Source organism: Typopeltis vanoorti, chromosome 6, assembly GCF_054136105.1.
Source record: "Typopeltis vanoorti isolate ZY-2024b chromosome 6, IOZ_Tvanoo_1.0, whole genome shotgun sequence".
NCBI lineage: Eukaryota > Metazoa > Arthropoda > Arachnida > Uropygi > Thelyphonidae > Typopeltis > Typopeltis vanoorti.
The window spans coordinates 38340863-38364863 of record NC_143554.1 but is presented as its reverse complement, the minus strand read 5'-3'; the positions used below and the strand labels follow the sequence as shown (position 1 = coordinate 38364863).

At 37.7% G+C, this 24001-nt stretch overlaps 1 protein-coding gene across 1 annotated transcript in view; it reads right to left on the bottom strand.

Annotated features, from left to right (window-relative positions):
- Positions 1–24001, bottom strand: part of LOC150105389 (uncharacterized) — a 243796-nt gene that overhangs the window by 37227 nt on the left and 182568 nt on the right. The window contains exons 13-14 of the mRNA XM_090393946.1: positions 20336–20613; positions 988–1045 (exon numbers count right to left, since the gene is read on the bottom strand). Of these exons, the coding sequence (XP_090250072.1) occupies positions 988–1045; positions 20336–20613 (336 nt within the window). The remainder of the gene's footprint in view (positions 1–987; positions 1046–20335; positions 20614–24001) is intronic.

Sequence of the window (24001 nt, the reverse complement as noted above, 5' to 3'; positions counted from 1 at the left end):
CTGAAGCCGGGCAGGGTTATTAGTAATAGTACAGATGTGGCATCCCTGCAAGGGGATTTGAATAAACTGGACAGATAGGCAAATGAATGGGGGTGTTGGTTTAATGCAGCAAATTGTAAAGTCTTGAAGTTTGAGATACATCGATGGGAGGAGCAGTACTGGGGGAAGTAGGGGAGACAAGAGATCTGGGGTTGATGATTGATAGAAAACTGAAATTCAGGGAGCATACCACAAAGGTGGTGAAAGTAACCCAGAGAACGGCTGTAATACTGAGAAGGACACTGATCTACAGAGATAAGAGAGTTATCATTCCATTGTATAAGACTCTGATCAGACCACACTTAGACTATTGTTCTCAAATTTGGTCCCCAGGATTTGAAGGGGATAAATTAACTGTGGAAAGGGTACAGAGGTGGATAGCAAAGATGGTTTCAGGACTGTACAATGTTAGTTATGAGGATCGGCTGAAGGAATATGGACTGCAGAGTTTGGTGGATAGAAGGAGGAGAGGTGATATGATCGAGACTTTTAAACTGTTGAGAGGCAGTTATAGGGTTGACACAGGGGAGTTCTTTCACTTGGTGGAACAGCAGGAAGGAGCGATGACAAGGGGTCATCCCTGGAAGTTGTGAAAGGAAGCTGTGAACAAGAGGATGAGGAGTAGTTTCTTTGCGTGGAGGGTGGCTGAACAGTGGAATGCACTGCCTGATAGTGGTGAGAGCAAGAATGGTCAATGAGTTCAAGGAGTGGTATGATAGAATTTGCGTTCCCTAGGAAGGTCCTCCCATGATGAGTCTCTCGACTCCATTGAGGCCTGAATAATAATAATAAACAAAAAAGAGTTTTGGTGATATAATCAGCATTTTACTCATACTGTGGGAAAAAAAAAAACTTTGACTAAATTGTCAGTATCGTTTTTACAGAAACATATCTTAAAGAGCAACCTTTTTTATATATAATTAAAATTTAATAAAACGAGTTACTTACATGAAATGAGTGCTCCAAATAAAGCAAACAGCATCCAGTATGTTGTGCTGAAAAACATCTGAAATAACAAGGGATATTTCATTAGATTACACTTTTTTTTTTTCAAGAATTCATCATGACAGGTTTAAATACAGAGACAGTAAGTAGGAATACTTGAAAATAAATAATATCTATTAAAAAAATATAAATCATCCAGCTTTCAAAGTTCCATGGTAGACTTATAATTCCTGATTATTACATTAGTAGAGCACAAAAAAAAAAAAACTTTTATCATCCAGAAAGTGAGTGCTATGTATCAAAACATCTAGGAATGGTACCATTGCCTTCACTGTTATTTGCTCAACAATAACAATATCCAGAATGTTAAAAACAAGAGGTAAATTTTATGGCAATGATTGAGTTGGTTTGTCCAAGAGTTTAAGTGATATATGATTTCCTTACTTTTTACCACTCAAATAAAAAAAAAAAAAAAAAAGGAATATTGTGGATGAAAGCAGTGTGTGTGTATATATTCTCTGATGCCTTCTTAGCCATAATGGGTAGTTTTTTTATGAGAAGCAGGTTGATTTCCAGGATATCAATGTTTTTAAAGAAGCAGAAAGGAATTGCTTCTTTGCAAACATTGCTAGAAAACAAGTACAATTCCTTTTTTTTTTTTTTTCCTTTGAAAGACGAAAAGGAATTGCACTTATCTCTAATTTTCAAGAAAGGCTCACTCAAAAAAAAAAAAAAAAAAAAATCAGCATACCTAAGACCTAAAAGACTTCTACTCTCAGAAGAACAAAATGGTTTCAGACATGGAAGATCACGTATAGACAATATTTATGTGTTAAAAAAAAGTCTAAATTAAATTCTTGGCCTATGTTTTATTTTTATTATTATTTTGTGACACCTCCAAAGAGTACGAGGATTATCTCTCAATCAACTACCATTATCATCTACTGCCCACCACTAGTATTTTTTGTCTGTAAATTGCATGTGTTCTGAAGGGCCAATTTGTCTGTATGCGGGATGAAAAATCCGGCTACCTCCACGTGAGATCAGCTAACTCACCTTCAACTGAAAAAGACTATATAACGATCCCTCCCATCACGGTGAGAATCGAACTTAGACCTTTTCCAAACGAAGGGCACAACGTACCATCGTTCTTGCAATTGCACTACAGATTGAGAAAGCTTTTTATAAAATACACAGAGAAAAATTATGGAATATAATGAAAAAAACAAGAATATCCATTATATTTAGCACAAGTTATACAAAGTTTATATAATGATACAAAATGCAGTTAGGTAATAAATTAATAGAAGAGAATGAAATTAATTCAGGTGTTAAACAGGAATGTAGCTTATCTCCAACATATATATTGATCAGATTATTAAAATATGGAAAACAACAATAAAACAAGGTATCTGAGTAACCAGAAGAACTGTTATCAATACAATGCTGTATGCAGATGATCTTCAAAAATCAATTTATGAAGTAAACAAAATAAGTCACAATACAATTAAAAAATTTCACACAAGAAAACAAAAGGTGTGGCATTTAAAGATCAAGATCATGTTAGATCAAAAATAATCATAGAAAATAAAATAATAGAACAGGTCATACAGTTTAATTACTTAGGCTGCATATCTAAAAGACAAAGAAATTTCCAAAAATCTGTGGAATAATTAAAAGGACACGGAATAAAAAGCAAGATGAGAAACTCGACTAATGGCTACTCTTTTTATATTAAGAAAAATGAAAGTAAAATACAAGCTGCAGAAATGAGATTTTGAAGAGCAATTAAATGCACAAAATTGGATCATAAAAAATGAAAATATCAGAAGAAAAAGCCCATATAAAAAAGCCCACATATATTTCTCTATATCAAGAAATATAGAGAACAGCATCTATTTAGGATGAAAAGTTATTAGCTACCAAAAGAGGTGGATAAATATAGACCAAAGGGAAAGAGAGGAAGAACCAGCTGCAAGATAGAAAGACTAGTGAAGCAGAAATAAGCAAATGCTTAATCCTTGAAGAGAAGAATATACATTTATCCCAAATTTTATATAAAATTTTCATTCATAGTATGAAAGGTAGAATAATAGAATGTACATGAATAATAAGCATTTATTATGTTTCCATTTGCTTTAAATGCTTGTTTCTCTAGCAATGCATTCCACTCACCAATAAAAAAATCAGTCTGTTACCCCCACCTTTTGATCCCCATTTAATTCCCCTGTAGGAAATATCTTCTTTTCTATTTTAATCTGCCCGAAATCCCTCAAAAACTTATTATTACGTGGTTCCTCCAGGGAGTCCATAGACTCATTGAGGGAGGACACTTGCTCTACAACTCTGTTTCCACCATTCAATCCAACTAAAACAAACCACAACTACACCGATGCCCTCTACAGCTCACCACCACTAGTATTTTCACAGACAATCACAAACATCAATGCCTACGGTGGAATTTGAACCTGCAGCCTTTTGGCTGGAGAACGGATACACTAACCACTTGGCCAACCATGCTGTGATCATATCCATCCTCCTATCTAACAGGTTTTGCAAAAGTCCACAGTCAATTCTTATTGATGAAGATAGCATCAGAAAAATTATTTAAAAATCTTTTCATCATCTTGAAAACCAGTGACCATATATGGTCTGGTGAATGTCTAGCACAGTACAGCCAAACCCTCTGGTCACAGTAAAGTGACTAGATATGCTTCCTCGTCATTACCATTTTTAATGTTGTCTTCACAATCTTTGCAATGTGGCTCTTGAACTTTCAAGTCCCTTATCTCTTCCAATACATTCTCACCAAATTAATACACAGCAGTCCATTGCTGCCTTCCAAATTTCAAAAAATAATAGTCTGTAACCTGAATTTGCCACCAACCTATCCACGCATACATTTGAATCATTCTCTATAACCATATCAGTTTTATTCCTTAGAGCTCTTTCCAACTCTGCCTACTGTTATTAGATAATGTTTAAACAGGGATATATAAATTAAATTAAACAATAATGATCCTAAACAGATCATTATGGGCCTAGGCACTTGATCCAAGAAGACTGTTGCATACAACTTCTGATAACTATTACATTATACAACCAATCTACAGGGGAACTTACTGATCTATTACTCATTATTATTATTATTATTACGGGCAACTCCAGGGAGTCATTAGACTCATCGAGGGAGGCCCCAAATCATTTTCATCACAACTATTCGACATTCATACAGTATCTATCATACCTCGCCTTAAACTCATTCACTGTCACAGCATCCACCACAGACTCAGGGAGCGCATTCCACTCATTCACTACTCTAAAAGTAAAGAACCCAGCTCTAACACCTTTACTAACCACACTTTTTCCCAGTTTCCATGGATGTCCCCTAGTCCTCCCACAACCAGCCCTGTTCTCAAAAATATCTTCTGAATTAATTTTATAGAAACCCTTCAGTAATTTGAATGTCTCAATCATATCTCCCCTCCTCCGCCTATCAACCAATTTTTGCAACCCACAATTCCTCAACCTGTTCTCATACGGTTCATTCCACAGACCTGCTATCATCTTGGTCACTCGCCTCTGGATCCTCTCCACCTCCTCCCCATCAAGAAGAAACCTAGGTGACCAAATCTGAGCACAGTAGTCGAGATGAGGTCTTATCAAGGCTCGATACAGAGGAACAATAACCTGCTTGTCTCTGCTTGTCAACGTATTCTTCAGCAACCAAGTGATTTGATGAGCTGATTTGGCCACTTTTGCAATGTGTCCCCTAAATTTCAATTCCTTATCCACCAACACTCCTAAATCTCGTGCCTCATCAATTTCCTGGAGCACGGTTCCACCAATGCAGTAAACTGCCTCCCATCTTTTCACCCCAAAATGCATAACCTTACATTTTGCCACATTAAATTGACATCCATTCTCCCTAGCCCAGACCTCCAATCTATCCAAATCATCCTGCAAAATTTTGACGTCATCTGCATTCACTATTGCCCTACCCAACTTCGCATCATCCGCAAACAAATGAACTGTTCCTCTCAGATCCTTTCCTATATCATTTATGAACAAATTAAACAGCAGTGGTCCAAGAACAGATCCTTGTGGTACACCACTAGTCACAGGCCGTCTAGTGGACTCTACTCCTGAGTAAACCACTCTCTGATATCTCTCCGTCAACCACCCTCCTATCCATCTCACCAACCCTATGTCCATTCCCATATGCTGCAATTTACTGATTAGAATTCCATGTGGTATCCTGTCAAAGGCCTTAGCAAGGTCCAGCAGAATCACTGTAAACCCATTACCCTTATCCAGTTCAGCCGTCACTGTGTTATAATACGTGAGCAAGTTACTGAGGCATGACCTACCCTTCACAAAACCATGCTGTCCCCGATACAGTATCCCATTTTCTTCTATCCAATCTTGTATTTTCCTCTTGACTATTTTCTCTAAGACCTTGATAATGATTCCTGTTATGCTGATTGGCCGGTAATTTTCAACAGCAGCCTTGGAACCACCTTTGTGCAGTGGAACTATTTTCCCCTCTTTCCACCCCCTTGGGACTGACCCAGTCCTGAGGCTCAAATTAAACATAATGGTCAAGGGCACTGACAATTCTTTGGCCGCTTCACGTACGACACGAGCTGGTATACCATCCAATCCCACAGATGTATTGACATTGAGGTTCTGTAATAGACTAGTTACCTCTACCTCATTCATCACAATTCCAGTATAAGCTGTTGGTTCCTCCATTTCCGCAAAGCCACCACCTGGATGATATACTCTTGCAAAGTGCTCGCTCAGTAATTCCACAACATCGACTGATTCAGTTACCTCCCTACCCTCAGCATTTTTTAAGATCATTCTACCATGAGCATTTTTCCTTTTACTTGCAACATATTGAAAAAACTGTTTGGGATTCTCTTTAGCCTGCATGGCCAATTTCCTTTCGTAATCTGCTTTTGCTTTTCTTACCACCCTTGTTACCATCCTGGCCTGAGCTTTATACTGTTCATGCACCTGATGGTCACCCTTCTCCTTAAATTCCCTCCACAATTGTTTCTTTTTTTGCAGCTCAAGCTTAATAGTGTTATTCATCCATTTAACCCCTACCTGATTTATTATTCGGACTCTTGGTATACAGTCAACCATTGCCTCCTGCAAACAGTTCTTAACCACCTCCCATGCACCATCAACATCCAGCCCTTGCAGTTTTACATGCCATGGCATTGAGCCAAGCACACACCTAAGCTTGTCATACTTACCAGCCCGGTAATTCCACATATACCCTGTCTTAATTGTAAATTCGACTCCTTTAGCCACCTCCCAAGTCATGACCTTATGGTCACTCTCACCAATTGGTGGCAACATGGTCATGTTCGTTACAGCTACATTCTCAGTTGCAATTACTAGGTCCAGCACTCTCTGCCCCCTGGTATTTTCCAATACATGTTGCCGTAGATAGTTGTCCCTTAATAACTGCATAAAATCCAATTCCTTCCTCCCATGTGCCCTCTCCTCTTTCCAGTCAATGTTACCATAATTGAAATCACCCATAATAATTACCCTCCTTCCATTCATTTCTTCTATTTGCTTATGCATACTATTCCCACCATCCACTCCATCACCCGGTCTATAGCAGCACCCAATTGTATATTTTGTTCTGCTAGATTGTATCTCACACCAAACAGCCTCAAATGTGCTTTTTTCCCCATCCTGCAGTTCAACTTCTATACTCCTTGGCTGAAGCTCATCAGCTATCATCAATAACACTCCTCCCCCCTTTTTATTCACCCTGTCACTCCTGAACACGCTATACCCATCGCATTCAATCCCACTAGCTTTATCATCTTCTGTCAGCCATGTTTCACTAATACCGACAACCTGTGGCCTGGAAGTGCCAACCATGGCCAAAAACTCTTCCTTCTTGTTCCTAATACTCCTGGCATTAGTGTACATGAATCGCAGAAGCCCATTTGTCCCATCCCTACTTTGATTCCTTATACTAATTATCCCATTCTGATTTGTTGTCCGTCGTACTCGCCCGGGCGTAATATACTCATTCATACACTTAACTGCCCCCCCTAAAGTCTGCATATCTACTCCCCCCCCTCTTAATAAATCTAGTTTCCCTGAGTCTGTACATCCACTTCCACATCATTCATCAACACTCTTTCAAGTCTCCGTACACCAACTCCATTCAAATGTAACCCATCCATCTTATATAAGTCCTTTCGCCCATCGAACTCATTCCACACATCCACAAATTCCACACCACTCTCCATGCATAACCCACGCATAAAGTCATTGGCAATTATGGCCCTCCTTCTAAACACTTCGCTGTCATACCGCGGTAAGATACTCACCATCCTAACTCTCTCACTCTTCTCTTTTGCTACCTCAAACAACTCCCTCACATCCTCTATCATTTCCATTTTGTCCTCTTTCAAATCATTCATTCCTGCCACTATTATCATCTCTTTCACCCTCTGTTTTTGCAGTCGAATAGATTCGCTGACGTCCTTTATGTTCGCACCCGGCTGGTACGACTTCGTTAAACTCTCAATTATTACGCCTCTTAATAGCGAATCCCCATACAGCACTCGCTCCTTCATTTTATTGACGTTTACGTACATTCTATTTTTTGCCGTCACAGACTTCCGCCGGTTATTTGTCGGTACGTTCAACACACATTTTTGCATACGCTCCAGTTGTCGTTTGGCTCTGTGTATCGCGCCATGTAAACGGGCAATTTCGCTACTCGCATTTAACTCACCATTTTCATTATCGATCAAATCATCCATTCCTTAGGTGTTTCTACCTTCATTTACACTTTCAGCGACGCTCTCACACATATCTGGCACTACCACGCAATTCTCTAGTACACCGCCATTTTCTACATTCTGACTACCGTTAACGATATCAGTCTCGATACACGAAACACGCTTGAAGTCCTCATTCTCTTTACACTTTCTACACATATTAACTCCACTATCACTTTCTAACCAGACTCCTACCGCTCTTCGCAAGGCATACATCTCACAGACAGCACATTGCATAAATTCTTTTACATCAAAACTCTTAAGCAAGCATGGCGACCTGGCCGCCATTTTTTTCTTTATCGGTGCCATGTGTACACTATCTTTTCTTAAAAATAATAATTAAAATAACAGAAAACACGCAAAAATTGCACAGACACACCAAGAAACAAAAAGCAAACAATACTACTTAAAATTCTGGTAAAATATCTAATGTTAACACAAAATAATACTGATCTTTCCAGGAGCTCTCGACAAGCCGACGATCTAATCCGTGCGACACCAAGCGACCTTTCAACAGGCATTCCCCTTAATGGAGTCTACAAATTCATTAAGGGGGAGGTCCTAATCATTTTGCCATGCACTTCCAACATTCTCACAAGATCTGCCATGCTCTGCATTGAACTCATTCTCAGAAAGGCACCCACCAACAACATACTCTGGCAACCTGTTCAACTCATTCATCACTCTCTGAGCAAAAAATCAGTCCTCATACCCTTGCTCAATTTCCAGAGAGGAACCATAGTTCTTCCCTAGTCATGTACCAAAACATTTACTCTGTATCAGTCATATCCAATAGTGTCCACTATCATCTGCAGTAAACCAAACCCCACCTACTCTTCTTAACAGAAACTCAAATTTCACCTTCCTCCCAGCACTATCCATCTCAACCATCCAAACTATACACTATTTAACTCCTTTCGACCCAAGAGTGGTGTGTGTGCACATATATCCACTCTGACATACCCTGCCAGAGAGCACCTAACCTAAAGTCACCCAACTTTGACCTTCTTTTATTAAAAATATCCCTCCCCCACTCAGTCACATTCATCTGCTGTTTCTATCGCTCTCCTAATACCACCAACCACTCAGAGTTCTTTAATTTCCTCTCCTCAAAAGTTGATTTTCTCCAGTCCCACTCTCCTAGGTGATTTTAATGTCCATAACACCAAACTGGCTTCCAGTTGTACAGATCCTGCAGGCAGAGACGCTGAAATATTTGCCATCACCAACAACCTTACACAAATTGTTCACAAGCTGACCAGATTACCAGATAACCCAAATCACTCCCCAAATACTCTAGATCTCTTCCTTACTAATGACCCTTCCAAATAGGGTTGGTGAGATGGATAGGAGGGTGGTTGACGGAGAGATATCAGAGAGTGGTTTATTCAGGAGTAGAGTCCACAAGACGGCCTGTGACTAGTGGTGTGCCACAAGGATCTGTTCTTGGACCACTGCTGTTTAAGTTGTTCATTAATGATATAGGAAAGGATCTGAGAAGAACAGTTCATTGGTTTGTGGATGATGCAAAGTTGGGTAGGGCAATAGTGAATGCAGATGACGTTAAAATTTTGCAAGATGATTTGGATAGATTGGAGGTCTGGGCTAAGGAGAATGGATGTCAATTTAATGTGGCAAAATGTAAGGTTATACATTTTGGGGTTAAAAGATTAGCAGCAGTTTACTACATTGGTGGAACTGTACTCCAGGAAATTGATGAGGCAGGAGATTTAGGAGTGTTGGTGGATAAGGAGTTGAAGTTTAGGGGGATTGCAAAAGTGGCCAAATCAGCTCATCAAATCACTTGGTTGCTGAAGAATACATTGACAAGCAGGTTATTGTTCCTCTGTATCAAGCCTTGATAAGACCCCATCTCCACTACTGTGCCCAGATTTGGTCACCTAGGTTTCTTCTTGATGGGGAGGAGGTGGAGAGGATCCAGAGGCGAGTGACCAAGATAATACAGGTCTGTGGAATGAACCTTATGAGAACAGGTTGAGGATTTGTGGGTTGCAAAAATTGGTTGATAGGCAGAGGAGGGGAGATATGATTGAGACATTCAAATTACTGAAGGGTTTCTATAAAATTAATTCAGAAGATATTTTTGAGAACAGGGCTGGTTGTGGGAGGACTAGGGGGACATCCATGGAAACTGGGCAAAAGTGTGGTTAGTAAAGGTGTTAGAGCTGGGTTCTTTACTTTAAGAGTGGTGAATGAGTGGAATGCACTCCCAGAGTCTGTGGTGGATGCTGTGACAGTGAATGAGTTTAAGGTGAGGTATGATAGATACTGTATGAATGTCGAATAGTTGTGATGAATATGATTTGGGGCCTCCCTCGATGAGTCTAATGATTCCCTGGAGTTGCCCATAATAATAAAAATATACAGTGAATGTAGTGAGCCCCCCCCGGGGTAATTCTGACCACAACCTAGTGCTCATCTCCTGCCCCATGCAGGACTGGGGCAGGAGATGAGCTACAGTCACACCTGCACAAGAGTAGTTTGGCATTATAACAGTGCCAAATGGGACAGCTCTGAGACTACTATGCTTCATTCCCATGGTTGGACTATTGTTTGCAGTCTTCCAATCCAAACATATGCACCGAACATATCACCAAAGTAATCCTCACTGGCATGAAAACATATATTCCCCACACTTCTCTGAACTGCTGTCTCCTATCCAAATCCTGGTTCTCCAAAAGATGTGCAAGGCTGTACAAATGAAAAATCAGGCATACCACAACTGGCTCAAATTAAGAACTCCATCCTCCTTCAATGCCTACCGAAGCCCGAAACAGATGCAAAAAAATTATCAATGATTTCAAAACAGAATTTGAACGGAAAAAAAACAGGAAACTTGCAGCCTGTCCTAGCGGCAGCCATGCCTTTTGGTCTCTTGCCAAAGCAATTGGTTGCAACTTTTGCCCTACACCACTCCCACCCCTATCTTACCCAGATGGCTCAATTGTAACATCACCCACAGAAAAAGCTAATCTCCTGGCTTCACACTTTGCTTCCAATGCATGCATAACTGACAATGGCAAATGCCCCCCCCCAATCATTCCAACTGCCCAACATACAATGCCCCCTGTATCCTTTTGCCAGAAAGACATCATAGCACTAGTGGTGCTAGTGAACGTGGCGGTCGTGTTGAGTTTTGCTGGAAAACATGTTTTTAAATTAAAATATAGTGTGCCTTTTTGTCTCAAATTGTGCTGGTTGTGCTTCAGTTAATACAAGTGTCCTTCAGTGGTTATTGTTTGGAATTCTGTTGTATATATATTGTGTTTTTGCTGTGGTTTGTTTCACTACTTCAGCGACTAAAGATAGCATCCAACAAGAAGCGTATGGCAGCCGCTTGCAGAACTTCTCTACGAAAGTTGCACCAAGGAATGTGAAGGATCTATGGACTGTTTGGCTAAACGAGAGGAAAGAAAACGTTGACATGTGAGAAGTGTCGGGACAAGCTGGAATAATTAGGCATGGAAGCAGACTTCGGGCCTGTAGCGGACGAACTTCGGCAGGAGTTCGGAAAAATGAAAAGTGACCATCTTTTGCAAGAGGAATTGGAAGTGCTCAGTAAGAGGATTCTGGAAATTAAAACCGAGTTAAATGGATTGAATAGAGAGATTAGGTCTATGGAGATTACGCTAGCAGAAGTAACTAGAACAGGATTAAGTATGGGAGAGTCTTTGGTGATTGATGGATGGGGGTCAACAGAATGAAAGCACAAGCGTTCTAGAAGAAACGAGATGTTGTGGGAGTGAGGAAGTAAGTAAAAGAGCATTGAGCAATGAAACTGGGAGAGTCATGCTGAATAGCATAGAAAATTAGGCCATGAGCGACTCTTGTTTGGACTTGAATGAAGTTATGAGTGGTAAAATATATGTGATTCTATGATTAAGGGTATGGAGAGCGGTCTGCTTGGCTGGTGGAACAATAGAGAGAGTGATGCAGAAAAGATGATAGTTATGGTGGGTACAAATGACCTGTGTGGTGGTATAAATCAAGTAGCAAAAGATTTAAGAACACTGTTAGATATCAGGAAGAAGAAAAGTGTCAATGGGAGGATAGTGTATGTGCTGCCTCGTTTTGACAATTATGAGTTAAGCAAATGAGCGATGATAATGAATGATATGATTGCAAGAATGTGCAAAAAAAGAGGTCTGGAATTTGTTGATGCCTGGAGTGTGTTTGAAGGCAAAAGACAGCTGTATACAAGGGTTGCATCTGAACATGGAAGATCATAAGCGACTGAAGAAGTTACTGTTTTCTGAACAAGTTAAAGTAAGTGGGCAGGGAAACTAAAACTGAAAAGGTTGAGTGTAAGAGGGGCAAACTTAAGCAGTGATTGTATAATTGTTGATCCTTTTTCGCGGAAGAAATTGCAGAATAGAGGGGATAAAAATCGGCATCGGACTACTGAAATTAGTGACATCTTTATCAGTTCTAAAGCGGGTACAAGAACTAAAGGGAATCTGCAATTTTTGTATACAAATGCAAGAAGCATTCGAAATAAGAGGGAAGAATTTTTGGCATTAGTCAGTGCAATCTCACCAAAAGTTGTAGGTATTAGTGAAACTTGGCTGTCAGCAGAAGATGTGGTCACTGGAATTGAATGTGATGGGTACAGTATTTTCAGGGAGGATAGAGAAGATAGAATGGGGGGGGAGTACTGTTGATGATAGCTGATGAGTTGCAGCCAAAGAAAGTAGTATATCAAGATGATAGTACATTTGAGGCAGTCTGGTGTGAAATAGTGACCAACGCAACCAAATATATACTTGGCTGCTGCTGCTATAGGTCAGGGGGTGATATTAAATTCATGCATCAGCAAATTAGTGCAGGGTTAGTGATTATTATGGGGGATTTTAATTATGGTGATATCAGTTGGAAGGAGGAAATATCATTGGCAAAAAGGAAATGGAATTCATACATCTTCTACGAGATAATTACTTGAAACAGCACATAACTGGTGTGAGAGTGTTGGACCTGGTCATTGGTTCAGAGGATGTATGTATAAGGTGTCCTCATTACCTCCAATTGGTGAAAGCGATCATGTGATATTGACTTCGGTAGTTGCAAAATTTGTGGATTTCTCACTTAAGAAGGGATATATATGGAACCACAGGTTAGGCAATTATAACAAGATTTGGAGTGAGCTTGCAGCAGTCCCATGGCAAAACATATTGCAGGAGAAAGATGTTAGCAGTGCATGGGATAAAATCAACAGGTATCTGAGGAAGGCAATATCAGATTGTGTCCCCATGGAAGACAAACAAGGCAGGCGTTAAATGGATGAGTAGCAGTATCAAGCTTGATCTGCAGAAAAATTATATGTTATGGAGAATTTACAAGGAGAAAGGCGATCCGTACACCCATGAGCAGTACAAGGCTCAAGCTAGGAAGGTTACCAGCATAGTAAGAAAAGCTAAATCTGAGTATGAGAAGTCTTTAGCCAAGGAGATCAAGGGTAATCCCAAAGAATTCTTCCACTATGTAGTAAGTAAAAAGAATGACTTCGGAAGGATAACCTTAGTGGGTGCCGATGGTATCGAGGTGGCCAATTCAGATGTAATAGTAGAGTTACTGAGTGATCACTTTTCAAAAGTCTATCACCCAAGTGAGAATATCTCTGTACCTGTAGCAATAACTAATGTGAGAATTGAAGTTATGAAATCAGAGGTACTTAGTATATTGCAAAATTGAAATGCAAACACTGCTGTAGGTTTAGATGGAATAACAGCCAGGGTGTTACGTGAATGTGCAAAGGAATTGTCAACGCCTCTTACTTGGTTATTTAACTTAAGTTTGAACTCTGGTATGGTCTCCCTAGGGAGTGGAAGGAAGGCAAAGTAGTTCCTTTGCATAAAACTGTGGTAGTTAATTACAGGCCAATCACCATCTCGGGAGTGGTGGTAAAAGTATTGGAAAATTTGGTTAAAAACAAAATTCAAGAATGGGTGAATCAGGATATGATACTCTATAGGGACCAACATGGTGGAGAAGTCTCATAGAATGTCTTTATAAAGAAATGTGTGAAACTTTGTTAGATGACATCTGACAAGACAAGATATATATATTTTTAAGTTACGAAATTACTGACTGTATTTAGTTATCTTACATTAGCTACTTAGGTGGTGTTTTGTAGATTTATGTATATCTAATGGAAATTAATGAAACACAATCTGGTTTGCAGGAAAATAAAGGAACTAGAGAAGGACTATTCAACATTAGAACTATTATAGAGAGATATCTGGAGAAGCAGAAAGAAGTCTACATATGTTTTATTGACTACACAAAGACCTTTGACAATATACAACATGAACAACTAATCAAATGCGTCAGAAATTTAGGAGTAGATGGTAAAGATACCATATTACTGATAAATCTATATTGATAGCAAACTGCCTCAATAAAAATATCAAGAGATATTTTGGAGTAATTTCCAATTAAGAAGGGTGTCGACAAGGGTGTGTTCTTTCTCCTCTATTGCTTAACCTCTATACTGAAAATATCTTCCAGCAATTAGAAGAATTTAAAGGAGTCAGCATGGGAGGCAGGTATATAAACAACTTAAGATATGCAGACGATACAGTACTGCTGGCTGAAAATAAAAAAAATATCTTCAAAACCTACTAGAAGAGACGCTGAAACTAAGTGGAAAATATGGACTTAATTTCAGCTTCAAAAAAACAAAAAACCATGCTGGGAATGAGAAAAAGGGAAAATACCCAATATAAATATTAAGATCAGAGGATATACTTTAGATCAAGTAGAGAGATATATATTTGTGTCAACTAATTACAGTGAATGGAAAGTGTGATAAGGAAATATTAAGAAGAGTAGAAATTGCTAGATTAACCTTCATTAGCATGAAAAACATTCTGACCTCAAGGGAAATTCACACAAAAACAAGAATTAGGCTGTCCAAATACTATGTATGGTCAACACTGCTATATGGAGCAGAAACCTGGACAATATCAAAATATTGTGAAAATAAACTAAAAGCCTTTGAGATCTGGATCCTCAGAAGAATTATTAGAGTCTCATGGACTTCCAAATAAACTAATTTAGAAATATTAGAGATAACTGGAGAAGATAGTAATCTGGTGAAAACCATTAAGAAATGGAAAACCACCTACCTTGGTCATATACTAAGGCATGAATCCCTACAAACAACACTTCTAGAAGGAATGATACAAGGAAAAAGAAGAAGACAAAGATGGGAAATATTAAGGACTGGACCTTTTTGTTCTGTGAAGAATGCAAAAGAGAAGTACAAAACCGTACATGGTGGAAGCTCATGGTAGTCAACCTCCTGGAAGGAGATGACATATGACAAGACAAGATATCTATTTTTTAAGTTAGGAAATTACTGACCATATTTAGTTATCTTACATCAGCTACTTAGGTGGTGCTTTGTAGAATTGTCTGTTACTGTTTAATTGCCATTCTATGATCCTATACTGAATGTGCCTATGACACTTAGGGGAAAATGTTACATTAAATAAGTTTTTATATGAGTTTTCCTCCATTTTTATTATTCAGGCCTCCATGGAGTCTAAAGACTCATCATGGGAGGTCCTTCCTAAGAAACAAAGTCTATCGAGAGGAGGTTCCCCCCCCCCCCAAGAAACACAAAGTCTATCATACCACTCCTTGAACTCATTGACTGTTCTCGCTATCACTACTCCATCAGGCAATGCATTCCATGGTTCAACCACCCTCCATACAAAGAAACCACTCCTCACCCTCTTGTCATCACTTCTTTGCGCTGTTCAACCAACCAAAAGAACTCCCCAGTTTGTCAACCCTGTAACCACTTCTCAACAGTTTAAAAAGTCTCGATCATATCACCTCTCCTTCTTCTATCCACCAAACTCTGCAGTCCACATTCCCTCAGCCGATCCTCATAACTATCATTGTACAGTCCTGAAACCACCTTTGTACCAATAGTGTCATGGCAAGTAAGCAGGAAGTTGCAACTTGGTTTTTAAGTTGCAACATTAACCTGATATCCAAACCCATATGTTGCAACTTAAAAACCAACTTGTCACGTGGCACTCTGTCAAATGCCTTTAAAAAGTTCAAAAAAAATGACAGTTTATGCCCCCCAAGAAACACAAAGTCTATCATACCACTCCTTGAACTCATTGACTGTTCTCGCTATCACTACTCCATCAGGCAATGCATTCCATGGTTCAACCACCCTCCATACAAAGAAACCACTCCTCACCCTCTTGTCATCACTTCTTTGCGCTGTTCAACCAACCAAAAGAACTCCCCAGTTTGTCAACCCTGTAACCACTTCTCAACAGTTTAAAAAGTCTCGATCATATCACCTCTCCTTCTTCTATCCACCAAACTCTGCAGTCCACATTCCCTCAGCCGATCCTCATAACTATCATTGTACAGTCCTGAAACCACCTTTGTACCAATAGTGTCATGGCAAGTAAGCAGGAAGTTGCAACTTGGTTTTTAAGTTGCAACATTAACCTGATATCCAAACCCATATGTTGCAACTTAAAAACCAACTTGTCACGTGGCACTCTGTCAAATGCCTTTAAAAAGTTCAAAAAAAATGACAGTTTATGCCTTAGCTTCATCCACTGCTCATTACTCTGTTTGAAAAGGTAACTGGATTACTAAAACAAGAGTATTCTTTGACAAATCTGTGCTGGCCTGCATAAATAATATTGCCCAAGTCTGCATACAAGTTCTTAACTACAGAAGAAATACAAACAGGTCTATAGTTTGATACCTTCATTCTAGCACCACATTTATGCAATTGCACTATCATACCCTCCTTCCATTCTCCAGCAACCTGTCCTGTTGCAAGACATTAAACAGCCAAGTCAATGGTATGGTCAGTTCCACAGCACATTCCCTTAAAACTCATGGTGATATTCCGTCTCGTCCTCCTACCTTATTGACATTTAGTGTAGCCAGTATTCAGAATACATCCTCTTTATTACTTGTTATCTTTCTAGAAATAAAGCCTGCTCTACTAGCATGGAACACTCTGATAAAGGAATCATTAACTAGTTCAACTATGTCATCTGCATTGGTCACTTGAATCCCATCTCCATCCAAAAAGATAATCTTGTTGCAATCATTTTTCCTCACACACCACATAGTGAAAAAAACTCCTTGGGATTCTTCACAGATTGCAGCACTAGTCTCTTCTTGTGGTCTAATTTTTCTCTCCTTACAATACTAGTCGCTTTCTTTGCCTGAGCCTTATATTTCTCAGGCAACTGGTCTCCACCTCTCTCTTTATATGTCTTCCATAATCTCTTGTCATCCATTTGATTCCAGACTGCTTTATCATCTTCACTCAGGGTATACAATCTGCCACTGCTATCAACATTTTATTCTTAAATAATCTCTCCTGCACTACTGACCCCTCTTCCTTCAAATTCTTTCATCCACTGTAATGGTGAAAGTTGGTTTCTAAGTCTATGATAGTCACCTACCTTATAATTCCAAATAAATTCCTTCTGCCTTGACACCTCTACATGCCTATTCATCCTCCAAGTCAAGACTACATTGTCAGTCTCACCAAACAGGAGCTGGTGTGACATCTCAGTCAAATCCAAAACTCTATCCTCATGTTCCATAAGAAATCCCAAAATTCAGTTCCCTTAGTAGTAAATACTGCCTCCTCTGCCCAGTTTATATTGCTATAGTTCTCTATAATCATCCCTTGCCAAACTAATTTGCCTAAACATTTCCTGCTCATCATCTATATTCCCTGGTCTATAGCAACATCCCACTAAATATCTTGTCTTATAAAGATCTACTCATCATATACCCAGTACTTCATGTAAATAACAGTAATAGCCATTGCTGTTATTTAAACTGTGATCCTCCATCCTGAGAGGGCACAATTCATCTCTTATCATGAGTAATGCTCCATGTTTACCTTCCCTATCCTTCAATTTCTATCCCTGTTAGAACATCTTCCTCAGTTAACCAAGTTTTACTGATACCAACAATCTGAATGACTAAGTCAATCACCCTTTATTCCTAATGCTCCTAGCATTTGGAATTGTTTGCATACAGAACCAGTGGACTGTCAGTATTCTTATAAACATTATTACTCCCCTCATACTTCACCTGGCTCTGCAATACAGTGCACACCCTCTCATTTCTCAAGCCACTGTCCACACTACATTCCACATGCGGTTCTAGTTTCCCTGCCGTAACATACTCACTTGCACTGAACATAAGTCTATCCAAATGCAAGCCATCTCTTGCATGCTCTCTTCTATCATCAGATGTACTCCATGCATTCACATATTCTAGACTTTTCTTCCTATACATTCTTGCTATCATCTCATTCATTATCAGTGAACTTCTCCTCACTCTACATTATCATATTGGGGCAACACATTCGCTATCTTTCCTCGGACACATTTCTGCTGCACTATTCCTAGCATCGACCTCAAATCTTGAGCTAAGATTCATCCTACCTCTCAGGTCATTTGTATGAAACATTGCTATCGTCTCCTCTACATTTTCACTGTCAATGCCACACACACTATCATTTCACGAGGCAAACACTCCTGATTCATCAAATCTCCATACATGATAATATGAATTCCTTAATAAACATATTTTCTTGTCCTCATCCATTAGGTCTGCAGTTTCACCAAGTCTATGGCAACATTCTGCTAAAGATTTTGTCCTACTTGCCTCTGCCTCACACCATACACTTTCAAGCTACCCCCCCCCTCCTTTCCCTTATTTTCATCCTAGGTCTCTTATACATCTGTCATAAATAAGTATGATGTATGGCCAGAATATATCTTATCTGTTGCTGATCTTCATAGTTTTAACCAAACCCTACAAGATACTATCCAGTGTTCTTCTCCCCAGCTATTATCGCAAAAACTATCTTCCATGCTTTTGATGACGATTTCTAATTTAATATATATATATAGTTTTTACAGTTGCAGTAATACTGATTATGTCCATGATACTTTTCTAATTCTTCTGCAAGTTCCACTTCTTTTTCAGTAATACTTCTCACGCTAACAGTGAATCTGTCCTGTTAGATGACATTTCTTCATATTGTGTTTGCTGTAGTTTAAGCCAATATATAATACCATCATCAAAGTCCTGATGTACTTTCATTATGATGATACTTCATGAAAAAGTTACATTGTTACTAACTTCCAACCAACAATTTTTCTTCAAATTAATCTGTTATCTCTCAAGACTCCAATATTATCAAACCTTATATTTCTGTCTTCTAAGGTATTTCTAACAGTATCAATCTCCTACCAGGATGGTGGGGAAAAAAAATTGTTAAAGTTACCATTTTAACTTATTACATATAATATGGTTGGTGAAGTCCTAAATTGCTAGCACATTCTCATTCATTCAGCATCCACTATTAGCAGGGCACACCATATGGAAGTCTCCTCTTGGTTATCCAACTTTGCCTGTTAAGCAACCAATCTTAATTTTATCTTTTTATATAAAAAAAAATGAATATTAAAGATCCAACATTATTTCAAGGCTGAATGTTTCGTAAAATTAGCCTGAGAGCTTATGGAAATACAATCCTCGGCATCAGAGTTACCTTAGCTTGCACTATTAAAAGAATGAGTACAACCTGAGTGTCCATATATTTGCCTTTTATTAGCACATTTGATAAAGGTTTTTTCATTGGCCTTACAGCTGTTTTGAAGTTTAGTTGGTTCTTTTCAAAGACTGGGCAGAAACCTTAAGAGAGCAAAATCTCCCATTCAAAGCTAAAAAAATCGAATGTCAGAGAAATGTATTTTTCGTAAGTGAATTCTCGGTCGGTACATAAAAGTAATTACTAAAGAAAGAGCATACAGCTTCATTCATTCTTTAATATCCAATTTTACTATATAATTTATATTGCCAAAAAAAAAAGGATATTCTGAAGGTAAACAGGACTTCCCATTATAAACTCATTTACACACAGATACTAAACATAAAATCCTGTTCTTTAATTCTTATATTATAACCTACACATGTGAAAAATAATTATCATACACCTGTCCAGGCATATACAATAGTAATGTTTGTTGTTACAATCAGTGCCCTAGGTAAAGACATGTTTTTATATTTCAATTATAGCAAATATTTTCATGTACTTATCTGATACAGGTCTTTTACCCATCTAGGCTATATGGCTTTTATGCCATATAGCCTAGGGGAGGAAACAGTGGACAGATCAATACCAGCTGTAGAATAAGGAAGCTAGCTAAGAGAGAGAGAGAATGGCAAAGTATTCTTATAAACCACTTAACTTCTCTCTCTATCACTGAACAGCCTACTAACATCGGTGTTTCCCTGCAACTGTAAATCATTCTCTTCCATATCTAATTCTCAGCCACCCACATTTTCATTTATTATAGATCCTTAACTTTCATATTGCTATTTAAAAAAAATACAATAGACATGCAGTATCTTCAAATTTGCTAGTGATGACATAAACAATAAAACAGTTTAATCCAAAAATTATTGTATAATAAAAAAATTACCCATCCTCGAATGTCAGAAATGGTGCTTTCAGTACGATGCACTTGGAACCAAATAAGTCCACATATTAAACCTAAACCAACTGTTTGAATCCAGTTCAGCTTGGACAGCATTCTCCCTTTAGCTTCCACAAAGTTCCTCTGAGTTAAAACAGAAAGCTGTGTCCAAAATGAAGTAGGCCATTTATCTTCTATCTCTTTCAAGTCATCTTGACTACTAAAGGTTGTACTTCCTCCTTCTGACCATGATGATCGTCCAGAATCATTATCATCTCTAGACTCTAAAATACAGAAAAGAAATTTATACTTTACTTCAATGATGGTAGTGTTAAATAAAGGGGATAAAATACTTTTTTTTTTTTAATTTTAAAATCTCTCATTGTGCTCAATTAGAATAAAAACATATTGTTGCTTGCATTTGTATATTACAATTAATATAATCATTACACTGTCCATGGAGTCAGTGGATTCATTGTGGGAGGTTCATTCAACTGACAACAAATTCGTCATCCTGAATCGGAGCTGATGGAGAATATGCCAGTAATGAATTCCATTCACTGACAATTCTCCATATAAAAAATCTACTCCTCACACCCTTCTTCACAACACTCTTACACAACTTCTAGTGATAACCTCTAGTTCTCCCCCTCTTGCTTTCTAGTCTTTTTTTAATAATCCCCTCACTAACTTAAATATCTCTATCATATCACTTCTTTTTTTTTTTTTTCCTGCCAAACTCTGCAATCCACATTTCTTCAACCTCTTTCCATATCCAGCATTCTAGTGTCGTGATATTGTCTTAGTCATTCTTCTCTGAACTCTCTCCAATGTTTCTAACATCACAATGAAAACCTGGTGACCAGTCTGAGCACAACAGTCCAAGTGTGGTCTGACCAATGCTTTATACAGTGCCATAACCACCTCCTTATTCCTACATGTTAGAGTACTTCATCATAGCAGTACTATGATATGCAATCTTTGCAATTCTTGCAATATGCCCTTTAAACTTCAGTCTACTGTCAACCATCACTCCCAAATCTTATTCACTTCCTGCAATAAAGCACCATCAATATAATACAGTCTTATATTTCTACACTCCAAAATGCAACACCTTGAACTCATTAATATTAAAACTACAACCCTACTCCTTTGTCCAAGTAAAAAGTCTATTCAAATCATCCTGAAGGTAATTAATATCAGCAGTGCAACTTATAATATTCCCCTACTTTGCATCATCAGCAAACAACTGAAGATTCCCAGGCAAGCCATATATATATAATTTAAAAATGAGTTAAACAGCCCCCCCCCCTCACTACTGGTTACCCTCCTCTTTTTTTTTTTTGAGACATTGCTCCATCATACAGAACCAGTCTCTGATCCATTTAACCAATATTCTGTTTCCATTGTCTGAAGCTCATACACCAACTTACCATGGGAATCTTTCAAACACTTTTGCAAAGTCCAAAAATATCACTATATATATATATATATATATATATATATATATATATATATAATTCTCCCTTATCTAACACACCGTCACCTTGTCATAAAATGCAAGTCATCACACGTATCAAGGATTTAGGCCTAGCATGGCCTGTTCCGGCCTTAGAAGTCATCGTTGAATCGTTTAAGAGGACGTCCTGGTTTTCTTTTTCCTAATGGCTTGTACTTTAAGGCTTGTTTTGGTAATCTTTCTGTTTTCATTCTTTGAACGCATTCCATCCATTTATATTTATATTTTTTATAACCTCTTTCCATATCCAGCATTCTAGTGTCGTGATATTGTCTTAGTCATTCTTCTCTGAACCCACTCCAATGTTTTGTCTCTTTCCCCTTCATTATACCCTATTCCTCCTATGGGTTTAAATTCGGAAGAAGGCTAGTTCAGAAGCCTTAAGGTAGCAGCCCTACCACTGAAGTATTCCATCGTCAGGATAGTCCCCTGACATGGAGAACATAATCCTACTTGTAAGCTGACAGAAAAAGATAATCGGATTGAATCTATGGGAAACGACCCTGGAATGGAAAAGGGAAAACGAAAAAATATAATACACATAGCAAACTGGAATGTAAGAGGAATAGCATATAAAGAAATAGAATTAGACCAATTACTAAATGAAAGAAATTTTAAAATAGCAGTAATCACTGAAACAAAAAAGAAATTAAAAGGAACTATGAGAACTGAAAATTTTAATGTGATATACAGTGGAGTCGACAGAGACCAAAGAGCACAAGCAGGAGTCATGATTTGGATACATAACTCCCTTTCAAAACAGTTAAAACATTATAAATTATGGAATGAAAGAATAATAGAAGCTAGAATAAAAATAGATACAGGCTATTTAACAATAATTGGTTTATATGCCCCAGAAGAAGGAAGAGAACAAGATAATATTGATTTTTATAATCAGCTACAAAACATATATAATAAAATAAATAAAAATGACTACATAATTTTAGCAGGAGACTTAAATGCAAGAATTGGAAACACGAAAATTATAATAATATAGGAATACATGGAGAACACACTCCAAACAGAAATGGTAAAAAATTGATTGACTTTGTAGTTTATAATAACCTAAAAATAATGAATTCCTTCTATAAACATAGACATACATAAATATACTTGGGCAGCAAGAGGATGGAAATCAATATTAGATTACTTCATATTAAATGAAAAGACATCAAAATTTTCACTAGATGTTAGAGTTCACAGAGGATATGAAATAAGCAGTGACCACTTCCTTGTTAAAATAAAATTACCACCTAAATGGCTACAAGTAACAAGAACAGAAAGAAAAATTGAAACATTTGTTTATAAAACTAGACTATTGAATGACACAAATGTACAATGGCTATATGAACAAAGAATTAACCAATATCTAGATAAAATAAAACAAAATGAAGAAATAGAAATAGAATGGCTTAATATAAAAATGATACTAAATGCAGCAGCAAATGAAAGCTTAGGAAAGACCAAAAAATTCAATAAAAGAAAAAAACTGAAGATCTGGGATGATACAATCAAAGAGATAATTAAAAAGAAAAAAGAAGCCTATCACAAATGGTTAAGCAGTAAAAGATTAGAAGATGAAATAGAATATAAAAGAATAAGAGCCATAGTTAAAAGAGAAGTCAGAAAAAGACAAAAAATCATGGAATAAATTTGTTTCTAATTTAGAACATGATTTATATAAAATAAGACCCAATGTATATAAGATTTTGAAACACCTAAATGCAGATACCAAAGAAAACATAAAATTAAACACTGAATTAAAATTAGAAGAATTTCTAAATTACTACACAAAACTGTGGACAGACAAATATTTTAAAAAAGACAACTGGCAAACAATTAATGAAAAGGAAATAACTGAAGAAGAATTAGAAATCAGCCTGAAAGAAACAAGAAATGGAAAATCACCTGGAGAAGATAAGCTAGGTTCAGAACTATATAAATACGCAGGAACAAGATTCAAAAAAAGATTCTTACTATTTTTAAATAAAATTTACTCAACTGGTATCCCCCCAATAGAAAGGAATCACAATTGCTTTTTTCCAATCTTTAAGAAAGGTAATAGAGATGACCCTAAAAACTATAGAGGTATCAGTATACTAAATTCCTGTTACAAAATATATAGCAGAATCTTAAATAACAAACTAATGAAA